The sequence below is a fragment of the Ahaetulla prasina genome, chromosome 16 (genome assembly GCF_028640845.1).
Source record: "Ahaetulla prasina isolate Xishuangbanna chromosome 16, ASM2864084v1, whole genome shotgun sequence".
Classification (NCBI taxonomy): domain Eukaryota; kingdom Metazoa; phylum Chordata; class Lepidosauria; order Squamata; family Colubridae; genus Ahaetulla; species Ahaetulla prasina.
The window spans coordinates 4,512,501-4,523,753 of record NC_080554.1 but is presented as its reverse complement, the minus strand read 5'-3'; the positions used below and the strand labels follow the sequence as shown (position 1 = coordinate 4,523,753).

Here is an 11,253-nt window from a genome sequence, read left to right as displayed (position 1 = left end):
CACCCGTATCTTTATCGGGAAGTGGGGGATGCAGCTGCTTTCAAGGGAGATCATCAGCAAGGTCACGCGGCTCCAATAAACAGAATTTAAACCTTGCCTCCCTTTCTCTCTCTCCTTTTCTAACTTCTGTTTCTATTATCTAGCCATCGATAGAATGCGTCCAGAAATATTCAGTTTCTTCTTTATCTTTAATAGCAAGGGTTCACCTATCCATTTCTGCACTCCCCCCCCAAAGGCATATATCTATACTCCTTTTATCTTTAGTCAACCCTAAGAGCACAAATGGGTACCCAATTTCTTGTCTAACTGGGGGGTTGGACTCCAGATCCCCCTCGGTCCTCAAAAATACATTCAGTTTGCGGGGTCTTGTAGGCGTTTGGTTACCACACTAGGGAACGTCATCAGTGAAATCCTCCTTTTCCTCTTCTCTTTCGGCAAACCGAGGATTGAAACACACACCACCACCCCCGGCTCTTCTCGAGAGAGGCGCCCAATCAAAACGACGAAACAGGTCCGGTTTGTCTTTTAATCGAAAAGGCTACTTACATCAGCGTTAGTGTGCTACTTCACAGAAATAAGTACAAAATAGATCTCGCCCGGACAGCTCACTCGCACACCCCTCCCACCTACCCACACCGGTTGTGGAACTGGCTGGAGACGAGGACTCCTGACACCAATCCCCAGCAAGGGGATGGGGGGGGGAAAGGCTAAAAATATTTAGGCAAGAATTATTAAGCCCCCCGACAGCCCTTAATAGCATCTCGGTATGGCCAAGGGACGGCGTGTTGTCCCGAGGAAGGCAAATCCTTGCCGATTTGGGGAGGTGGTCGCCTGGCTGATCAACAGAGAGAAGGTGGCTTCCAGGTAGAAAGGACCCCTTAAGCCCCCTTCCTTCCTCCCAGCCAAGCAGCTGAGCAGGAGGCTACAAAATCCACCCCCAACACCCACACCCCGAGAGACAAGGAAATGTAAACAAGCATTGCCGTCTTAGGGCGCGTGAATTCATAAAAAGCATCGGGTGGTCCTAGAAAAGTTGGGAAGGAGGAAAAGGAGGGAGGGGGGAGAAAAGGAGGGATGGAGAAACGTCCCCTCCGCCTTCAGGAAGACGATCCTTTCCTTCATAGGCAGAGGTAGGTGCGGTGAGGGGGACCCACCTGCGTTAGGAGGTTGGTCTTGGACCAAACTCGGACTTAAGTATCTTCCTGTTAACAACAGGCTAGAAAAAAGAGTGGGGTATCCTCTTTTGGGGATCCCGACAGTGCCAAGAAGATGCTGTCCCACCCAGATTCTTGGCACGTGGCTTGGAAACTGGAAATTCCCGTGGCCCGATGGAGCCACCGGCGTGGGCATCGCCTTCAGAGTCAAACGGAGGATCCCCTGCCAAGAAACCAGAGATCTCGAAGCAATAAAAGCCTCGCGTGTTTGTTTTCACTGCAAAAATTTTCGGATTTCCTTGCGTGGCTTCGAGGCATCGGGGAAGGAGGGGGCGAGCAATGCCCTCCCCTCGGTTAAATACCTCTCCCCTCCTAGCTGCCTCGGGGCACTGAATTCTGGGCTGCGAAAGAAGCCAGTTTGCAGAAGAGCACAGCTCCGCTATGGCGAACCGGTGGCGCGCGTAGCCATATCGGTGGGCACACGAGCTCAGCCGGCCAGCTGATTTTCAGGCCTTCTGAGCCCACCAGAAGTAGGGAAACAGGCTGTTTTCTGCCTCTGGAGGACCTTGGGGGTGGTGGGGAAGGCCCGTTTTTCTCTCTCCCCAGCCTCTAAAGCCTTTCTAGGAGTCTGGGGAGGGCGAAAACAGCCTTCCCCACCCAACCACCCCCCAGAGGCCGGAAAACGGCCCGTTTGCCAACTTACGGAGCAAAAAACTAGCCTACTGTGCCAACATGTGCCAGGAGCGGGGGCAGCAGGGGGGGAGGTCACATGCCCATGCACGGGGCAGGGCGCATAGAATTATGGGTGTGGGCACGTGCGCATGTGACCCCAGCCCCCCCCCCCCCGGCGCTCCTGGCTCACGATGGCAAAAAGGTTAGCCAACACTGGCATAGCTGATCCTTACGGGTTTTGTGGTTGCTGTTGTTGTTTTGCAGTTTGAAGGATGAATTTATCAAGCCTTGATGCATTTGGGGGCTCAAAAGAAGAAGGAGAAGGAGAAAGAGCTCAAAAGGAGAAGGAGAAGGAGAAGGAGAAGAAGTAGTATTTTTCTAGCTCTCCTTGCCTGAGTTCCTCCAAGTTTTTTTGCACTCAAAAACCACGCAGCGCTCGGAAACAACCCGAGGTGTTAAAACCAGGCTTTCTGCTGCACCTAAACTTTCCTTCCACACCTAAACTTCCCTCGCCACCTCCTCAAAAGCCTTTTTAAAAAAAAAAAAAAAAAACAGAAAACAAAAAGGGTTAGTAAAATGTAGAAATGCAACCGGGCTATTTACAAACAATAAATATCGAGGGAAAATTAGTAAATCCAGGAAAAGCAGGATCAATTCTTGCTGAGGCTTTTTTTTTTACAAAAAAGGAAGAAAAAAAAAATAAATCAGTCACAGAAGCTACTTAGTAGTCAGGGCTGAAGTCCGTGTTAACACAAAAGTGGCATTTGTCCATTCGGGTCAGGAGCCGAAATTGGGGTGGTGTGTGGAGGCGGGCAGTGAGGGGTGGCCTCACACTTTAGAGTTTCTCGTTTCCTCCCCTTTTCTTCGTCCAACCCACAAATTTTATTTACACACGTCTGTACAAAAGCTAAGTGTGTGGGTTTTTTTGTTTTTTGTTTTAAACTTCTAGTGTGTCAGCCGAGGATTTGACAACTGGAACAAAAAAAAGAAAAGAAAAAAAGAAAAATACAAACAAACAACCAGTGCTGTTAGATCTTTGGTGCAGGTTCGTCTTCTTAAAGAAAATAAAAAGGCCAGATAATAATAATAATAATATTTTTTTTAAAAATGGAGAAAGTTAATTTATCTGGTGGCTTGGTCCGGCCATCTCCAGCCGACGAAGCCACCCTCCCCCACCGCTCTCGCCCTGAATTAAACTTTCCCGGACCACGAAAGCATATTTCGATCTCTCTCGTGCGTGGCGAGTGTCGAGTCTTCCACACGATACGAAAACGGGGCTTCCTCCCTTCCTCCCCCCCCCCCAATTCCACATCCTTTACTCTTCTGGTACGTCCATGGTGGAAGGAAACACTCGGCTGCTTAGAAGCCACCAGCCTTGGTTGGTCAACAGAAGATAAGGCAGAAACGGTGGACGGGTGAAGTTCACGCAGCCCCAGGCTGTGGAGTCCTTTAGCTCTTGAGAGGTGGATTTTGTATTTTTGTATTTTCTGTTTTTTCGTTTAAAAAACAACAACAAAAGGCTAAAAATCCTCCCCAGGACCGGAGTGAGCGGGGTGGGGAGAGAAAAACTCAGCAATACACCTCTTTTTTTAAAGGCAAGAACAAAACTTCTGCCAACACATCCCAAAAGCTCAGCAAGTCTGCAGGAGCTTCTTCTTGAAGATCTCAGCCAACGTCTCAAAAGTTCCCGGGGCGAAAATCCGAGGCTTACGCAACTAGAAGGTGTCATCATCTCTTTCTCTCTCTCACACACACACACATGCACGCACCCCGGCGTGGCTTAAGACAGAAGGGCCCGGGGTGGGGGTGGAAGTGCAGGACCGCAACCTGGAGAGTCAGTGGGATGGGAGGGGGGGTAGACCTCCCCTCCCCATTCCAGTTAGAAGATGCCTTTGGCGATTTTCAAGCCTCTCTGTTTCACCCGGGGAAGCGTGGAGCTGGAGCCGTGCTTGATCTTGATCACTTTGGAGAAGCCTCGCTTCTTGAGCATGAAGTCGTAGTTGGCGGCCGAGTTCATGGCGTAGAAGACGTTGGCGTTGTCGGGGATTTTGAGCTCTATGGCGAGGAGGGAGAGAGAAAGGAAAAGGAATGATCCCTACTCACAAGTAAAGTTAACCTACACGGTAAATAAAAGAAAAATGGCATGAAATAAAATCGGAGGGTCCCAACGGCGGTGTGACCAACGGCTATACCTCTCTCTTCGGAGATGATCTGGATGAGTTCATAATCTTCCGGCCGATCCCCATCCAGGTTGTGTTTGGCCATAGCTTTCCGAATTACCACCGGGGTTTTATCCTGGCTCGTCACCTGGAAGAGTGGCATTTAAAAGAGAGAAACCTTTAGGCACACCAGGAAGTGAAGCCAAGGTCCCGTGTTTTCATGGCTAAGGCGGTTGCTAGGTTCTCTAGATGTTGTGCTGATGATGTTACCCGCCCCCCTCTCCGCAGCCGGGCCCCTCTCATCTCCTGTTATCTCAGCCAGAGACGGATAATGAAGACGAATGGCCTGGCATGCCTTCAGCCCCCAGTCCTGGCACCATACCCGGACAAACTGAGCAAATAAACCCCTCCCCCACAGCATGTGAACATGAGGAGCAGGAAGCCAGTCATGAGCTGGAATTGCCGGCAGCTAGAGGGTGGAGGGATCCACGCTTCTGGAGAATGGAGAGGCGACGTCAGCAAAAGGAAGGGAGGGGCAGGCCTGGATAAGTGCTGAGTCATGGAGCCACACCCCATGGCATATATAAAGGATCTTCTTTCTGGCATTCTTTGAGTCAGGCAAAGTCTAATTTGGATTGCTGAAGTCACATCTTGGACTCCTGCCTGCCCTGAGAACTCTGACAGAACTTTGGCAAAGCTGCAGAGGCTTTGTGGCCACGCTTGATACAGACTTCCCCGACCCGGCCGTCAGAGGAGGAGTGGGACACGACATTACCTAGTTGGTTGATGAAAGTCTGCTGCAAGAAAACAACCAAGCTCAGGGAGCACCAAGAACCCCACACTTCTCCTCCTCCTCTTCCTCTTCCTCCTCCTCCCCTTCTCCTGCGCTGTGCAAAACCTATTCCCTTCTAGCACTGATGATGTTACCTAGTTTGATCCTGAAATGTCTGCAAGAAAACAACCCAGCTCAGAGAACACTGAGGGCCCCACAGTCCTCCTCCTCCTCTCTGCAAACCTCACTGCCTCCTAGCACCGATGATGTTCCCTAGTTGGGTCATGAAACGCCTGCAAGAAAACCTCCAAGCTCAGAGAGCAAGTCCCGAGCTACAGTCCCGAGCTACAAATATTTTCTCGAGAATGGCAGAAGTTGGGTCTTTGTGGGTGTGCAAGGCGTGACGACGTAAAGACATGATTTTCACTAGCCGTGGTCCCACACCGATGCCCATCGGCCCAAGTCTCGTCAATGGAGAAGATGTTTCAATTCGGACTAGATTATTATCCCAACCTTCTCGCCTCCAGCGAGGACGGGGGTACCTACCAAAATACTTTTATACATGTTTCCATTATCAACCGCCAAGCTGACTCGGATGATACAACAATCGTCGATCTGCTGGTTATAAAGAGGCAACGAGAGAGAGGAATAGCTGGAAATGCCCGAGACGGAGCGCTTGTGCGTACGGGATACGGTCACCGGCGTGGAGGAGACGGATGATGACGAAGCGCTGCTGGAACTGGACCCGACACCCGATGTATCCAAGGACGACAATGAGGTAGATTCCCAAAACTTTACAGACCAGAGAAATGAAAGACAACGTTGATTATCTCATCAACGGGATCTACCTATCTATCCTTTGCCCCTGCTGGGAGATGCCAGAAGGACGAGGAAGAAGTTGAGAGGATAGTTGGTCAAACACGACCAACCCTCTGGAGTGAACTCAAAGATTCCTTTATTAGGAATGCTGGCAGCACCGGCAAAAAAAATTCTCTCTCACCGCAGGCTAACAAGTCTGTCTGGGAGGGAGAGGAATACCGGTTAGTTGCCTGCCACTTCTATTCATCTCCGCCTCCCTGCCTTTTATCCCCAGAGCTAGAGTGGGGCTTCACTAGCAGCAGTGGCTCTTCCGTTCCAAGGACCGGCCCATAGATTTCCACTGCTCTCCTCTCCTCTGCCTTCTGCGCATCTGTGCGTCAGGCACTGGACCCAGCTGTTCCTCTTCCTCCTCAGCCACCTTCAGACCTGAGGGCTGTTGACTCTCCATCTGAGGACTGACGGACAGCCCAGGCTCCAACTCTCTCTCTCTCTTTCTCTCTCTCTGCCAGCTCCATTCCCTCTTCCCTCCTGGAGTTCTCAGGTTGCTCTGATGCTGACCCTAACTCCCACACCTCCTCCTCCTCCTCTGATTCGGCTGCTGGAGGGGCCGGTGGCCAAGAGGCCACAACAGACAGTTTTGGAGGTGGACTCTACAAACCATCTCTAAACATCTTCTATTATTACCCCATGCATTTCTTGCCCATTGTATCTCTCCAAAGCACCAAGAAGAACCCCTCGGCTTCTCAGTTCCTTGGTTGCTCTGAACCACCCCCCACAACAAAACCCTCCTACCCACCCACCCCCCGAAATGGGGCGCACCTGCCTCCTGACCCCCTGGGCACGAGTAGATCCCAGCGAGCCGTGGTCCTGTACCTTCTTCTCTTGAACCTCGGGCGAATCAGGAATGTAGCTGATGTTGATCTCCTCCACGTCGGAGCTGCTGGAACCCGCCGAGGTGATGCTGACCGAATCAGCCCCGTCGCTGCTGCAGAGATACGGCCCGCACTTCAACTGGTCAAAGGACTTGGAGTGAGAGCTGCCGCTGGCACAGGAATCGGTACTGGGGGCCTGTCGACTGCGGGGAGAAGAGAGTCAGGAAAAGGACTGGTGGGGTGAGGGGTTGTATGGGGCTGGCTCCCACCCTGTAATGGATTGTGTGATGATTTGAGGGGAAGGAAGGAAGGAAGGAAGGAAAGAAAAATAGGAAGGAAGGAAGGAAGAAGGAAGAAAGGAGGAAGGAAGGAAGAAAGAAAGGAAGGGATAGAAGGAAGAAAGGAGAAGGAAGGAAGAAAGGAAGGAAGATGAATGGGGAGAAGGAAGGAAGGAAGGAAGGAAGGAAGGAAGGAAGGAAGGAAGGAAGGAAGGAAGGAAGGAAGGAAGATGAATGGGGAGAAGGAAGGAAGGAAGGAAGGGAAGGAAGGAAGGAAAGAGAAGGAAGGAAGAAAGGAAGGGAAGGAAAGGGAAGGGAAAGGAAGGAAGGAAGGAAGGAAGGAAGGAAGGAAGGAAGGAAGGAAGGAAGGAAGGAAGGAAGGAAGGAAGGTGCTACCCAGGAAACAATTAGAGAAGAGAGGCAGAGATAGAAAGAGAGATAGATAGATAGAGAGACAGAGATAGACATAGAAAGAAAGATATAGAAAGATAGATAGATAGAGATAGACAGATAGAGATAGATAGATGGAGATAGATAGATAGATAGATGATAGATAGATGATAGATATAGATAGATAGATAGATAGAAAGAGAGATAGAAAGAAAGAAAGATAGATATAGATAGATAGATAGATAGATAGATAGATAGAAAGAGAGATAGAGAGAAAAGAGAGAAAAGAGAGAGAGAGAGAGAAAGGACCCCTAAGTCGCTTCCTGTTGCCATTTTTAACTGCTTGATATATCAGCCCGAGTCCTTCCTAACTTTCTTCCTCTGTCTGTGAAGCGACCGAGGGCTCCTGCCTCTCTTCTCTGATTGTTTCCAGGGCAGAATCTCTTCTCCTGAAGTCCCCCAAGGTCAGTCGCACGCATTCCACTGCAGGTTCTTTCCTCTAAGTGGCCCCAGTCGATCACACAGACCATTTCTCCAAGGGAGGAAGGAGCCAGAGGGAGATCTAAGCTAGACATCCCTGAATCCCTCTTGGGCTTTTCACACACACACACACACACACACACACACACACACACACACACACACACACACACACACACACACACACCAAATGCAGCCAGCCTCGTTTCAACAGGTCCTGTGTTTCGAGGAACACCGGGTGGGGTGGCTGCTATTTTGCACCGAAGACCCTCTGCCTCCCCCCACCCCTCATACTTCCCACTTACTCGCTCCACCGCTTAATGATACCCGTGTTCTTCTTGGCTTTCAGCGTGTTGCTGGCCGATTCCGACAAGGGTTCAATTTCACACGAAAGGCCGTAGCTGAAAACGAAAAGGGAAGAGAGGACTATAAGCCTTGAGACCCACTTGTAGGAGATTTAATCTAGTGGTTAAGGCACCAGGCTAGAAAGCAGGAGATGGGGAGTTCTAGTCCTGCCTTAGGCATGAAAGCCAACTGGGTGACTTTGGGTGAGTTCTAGTCTTGCCAGAGGCATGAAAACCAACTGGGTGACTTTGGGCCAATCACTAGGAGATGGTGAGTTCCAGTCCTGCCTTAGGCATGAAAACTGGCTGGGTGACTTTGGACCAATCACTAGGAGATGGTGAGTTCTAGTCCTGCCTTAGGCAGGAAAGCCAACTGGGTGACTTTGGGTGAGTTCTAGTCTTGCCAGAGGCATGAAAACCAACTGGGTGACTTTGGGCCAATCACTAGGAGATGGTGAGTTCCAGTCCTGCCTTAGGCATGAAAACTGGCTGGGTGACTTTAGGCCACTCACCAGAAGATGGGTGAGTTCTAATCCTGCCTTAGACATGAAAGGCAACTGGGTGATTTTGGACCAATCATTAGGAGATGGTGAGTTCTAGTCCTGCCTTAAGCAGGAAAGCCAACTGGGTGACTTTGGGCCAATCACTAGGAAGCGGTGAGTTCTAGTCCTGCCTTAGGAACGAAAGCCAGCTGGATGACTTTGGGCCAGTCCCTCTCCCTCAGCCCAACACAACGCCACTCACAGGGTTGTGGGGAAAATAGGAGGAGGAAAGTATGTTGGGTCTGCTCACAGCCTTATTTGCAAAAATAATGAGGCTGGATCCAAAACAAAGAAATATTTCTTGGCTTTACAGTCAAGTGCTCAAACTTTCCTCCCCGTGAACAAAAAATGGGTGTGTGTGTGTGTTTGAAATAAACTCACAAAAATCTTCACTTGCAGCCCCGAAGGCGACAGAGCCCTTCTTACCTCTCAGCCTCACTGAGCCGTTCCACGCCGTGAAACCACGTCCCAAACCGATCGTCCTTCTTGAAGCTGTAATTGTTACAAGCCGACTGAAGCAACTTGATCTGGGCGATGACTTCGAACTCCTGCGGGAACAACGAAGGTATTGGTGTGGGTTTGTGTTTAAAAAAAAAAAAAAGGAGGGGGGGAACCACCCTCCCCCCGCCCCCCGAAACATGACTTTAAAGTGAACAAAATGAGAGTGGATTTGATCAAACTCTTATCGAAAAATTTCTGGTGAAAATGCCAGCCGGTCAACCAGCACCTCTTTGAGAAGAGGTCGTAATTCCAAACTTCTGAGTTGGAACCGTTGCCTCTTTCTTTCTCAAGATAACGCAGGTAGACCTTGGCTTACAATCAGAGATGGGATTCAGCCGGATTTAGGCAAACCGGATGCTAATTTTAACCGAATCAGTAGATGCAAAGACTGGCTTGCCCCGCTGACCTCTCCCCACCCCTTCCAGGAGTTTCCACACGGCCCGTTTTGGATGCCAGGTAAGTGCAGGGCCTGCGTGGAGGCTCTGGGAAGGCGAAAAACGGCTTCCTGGAAGTTCCAAACGTCCAGAAATGGGCCTGTTTCCGGCCTCCAGAGCCTGGGGGAGATCGTTTTCGCCCTCCCGGAGGCTCAAGAAAAGCCTCCGGAGCCTGGGGAGGGTGAAAATGCCACACACACACCCATGGTGCAGGAGGCTAAATAGGCCACGCCCACGCCCAGCAATCGGGCAGAGAACCAGTTGCTAAAATTTTCGAATCCCACCCGTGCTTACAACTATTCCTTTAGTGGCCTGAACAGCATTGAAAGGAGGGACTTATGACCGTTTTTCACACTTAACGGCCATTTGCAGCCTCGCCAGGGTCAACCGAATCACAAAATTAAATATTTCGTTTTAAATTCGTTTTAATCTGTTATTTATATTTTGTATATTCTGTGTTTTAATATGGCTGTAAACCGCCCTGAGTCCTTCGGGAGAAGGGCGGTATAAAAATTATTAAAAAAAAAATAAAAATCCGGACACTTGGCAACGGATTCATCTTTAGGACGGTTGCAATGTCCCGGGGGTCACGTGACGACCCTTTTACGACCGTCCGACAAGCAAAAATCAGTGGGGCAGACAGGTTCGCTTAAAGACCGTGTGACTAACAGGGATTTGGTTAACAAGTGCGGCAAGAAAGATCGTTAAAAAAAAGGGGGGGTGTCAAAAATTACTCGGGGTGTCTCGCTTAGCAGCAGAAATTCTGAGCTCAAATTGTGGTTGTTAAGTCCGGGATTAATTGTAGTGGCCCTTAAACCCAGTCTGTGGAAACAACCACAAATCGCAAATACCTCACCTTCCTCCTTTTTTCGAAATTGATCAGGCCTCCCTGAAAAAGAAAGAAAGAAAAAAAAAACATCCCAAGTTAGCCCGATTCTTCATTTCTAAACATCTCCTAAGACCGTGACGGCACGAATAGCCACATCGGTGGGCACATGAGCTCAGCCGGCCAGTTGATTTTCGGGTCTTCTGGGCCCACCAGAAGTAGGGAAATAGGCTGTTTCCTGCCTCTGGAGGACCTTGCGGATGGTGGGGAAGGCCCGTTTTTCTCTCTCCCCAGCCTCCAAAGCCTTTCTAGGAGTCTGGGGAGGGCGAAAACCGCTTTTCCCACCCCCTGGAGGCGCTCCGTTTGCAAACGTCTGGAACAAAAAACGGGTCTACTGTGCCAACGTGTGCCAGGAGCGGGGCCCCCATGCGGGGTGTGTGTGTGTTTCCGCATGCCCATACATGGGGCACATGGGTGTGGGCACATGCGCATGTGACCCCTCCCCCCACGCTACGCGATGGCAAAAAGTTTAGTCATCACTGTCCTAAGAGATGAGAAAGGTTTTTAAAAAAGAGACCTATTTTCTGTAGCAAAGCAAAATCGGCAAACATATCCAAGGATCATGATGTATTTATTTGCATCTAGAGGCTAGGGGTTTTTTTGTTGTTGTTTTTAAAGGCAGCCAAGTCAAGTAAAATACGTTTTAAAAAATCGAGGAATCCGACAGGATACGACTGGAATGCCAAATATAAAAACGCTCAAAAAGTCTTAAGCAATAAGGCAGGAACTGACACGGATTTCCCAGAATTCTCAGGGGATCAGAGCTCCCAGAATTCACCCCTTACGTTTGTAGAAATGTTCACCCGTTGCTCAACAAAATTAGAATAGAAAATAGAATAGAATAGAATAGAATAGAATAGAATAGAATAGAATAGAATAGAATAGAATAGAATAGAATAGAATATCAGAGTTGGAAGGGACCTTGGAGGTCTTCTAATCCAACCCCCTGC

At 49.6% G+C, this 11,253-nt stretch overlaps 1 protein-coding gene across 4 annotated transcripts in view; it reads right to left on the bottom strand.

The window, feature by feature from the left end:
• Nucleotides 1-2,363: 2,363 nt before the first annotated feature.
• The window catches only part of RALGDS (ral guanine nucleotide dissociation stimulator), a 106,564-nt gene continuing 97,674 nt past the window's right edge, over nt 2,364-11,253 (bottom strand). For 3 of the 4 annotated variants that reach the window (XM_058159220.1, XM_058159219.1, XM_058159217.1), the window contains exons 12-18: nt 10,274-10,306; nt 8,909-9,030; nt 7,902-7,997; nt 6,396-6,651; nt 5,304-5,549; nt 4,019-4,133; nt 2,364-3,881 (exon numbers count right to left, since the gene is read on the bottom strand). In XM_058159220.1, coding sequence (XP_058015203.1) covers nt 3,706-3,881; nt 4,019-4,133; nt 5,304-5,549; nt 6,396-6,651; nt 7,902-7,997; nt 8,909-9,030; nt 10,274-10,306 — 1,044 coding nt within the window. In that variant the 3' untranslated portion in view covers nt 2,364-3,705. The remainder of the gene's footprint in view (nt 3,882-4,018; nt 4,134-5,303; nt 5,550-6,395; nt 6,652-7,901; nt 7,998-8,908; nt 9,031-10,273; nt 10,307-11,253) is intronic. The other variant, XM_058159218.1, reaches the window with a different exon arrangement.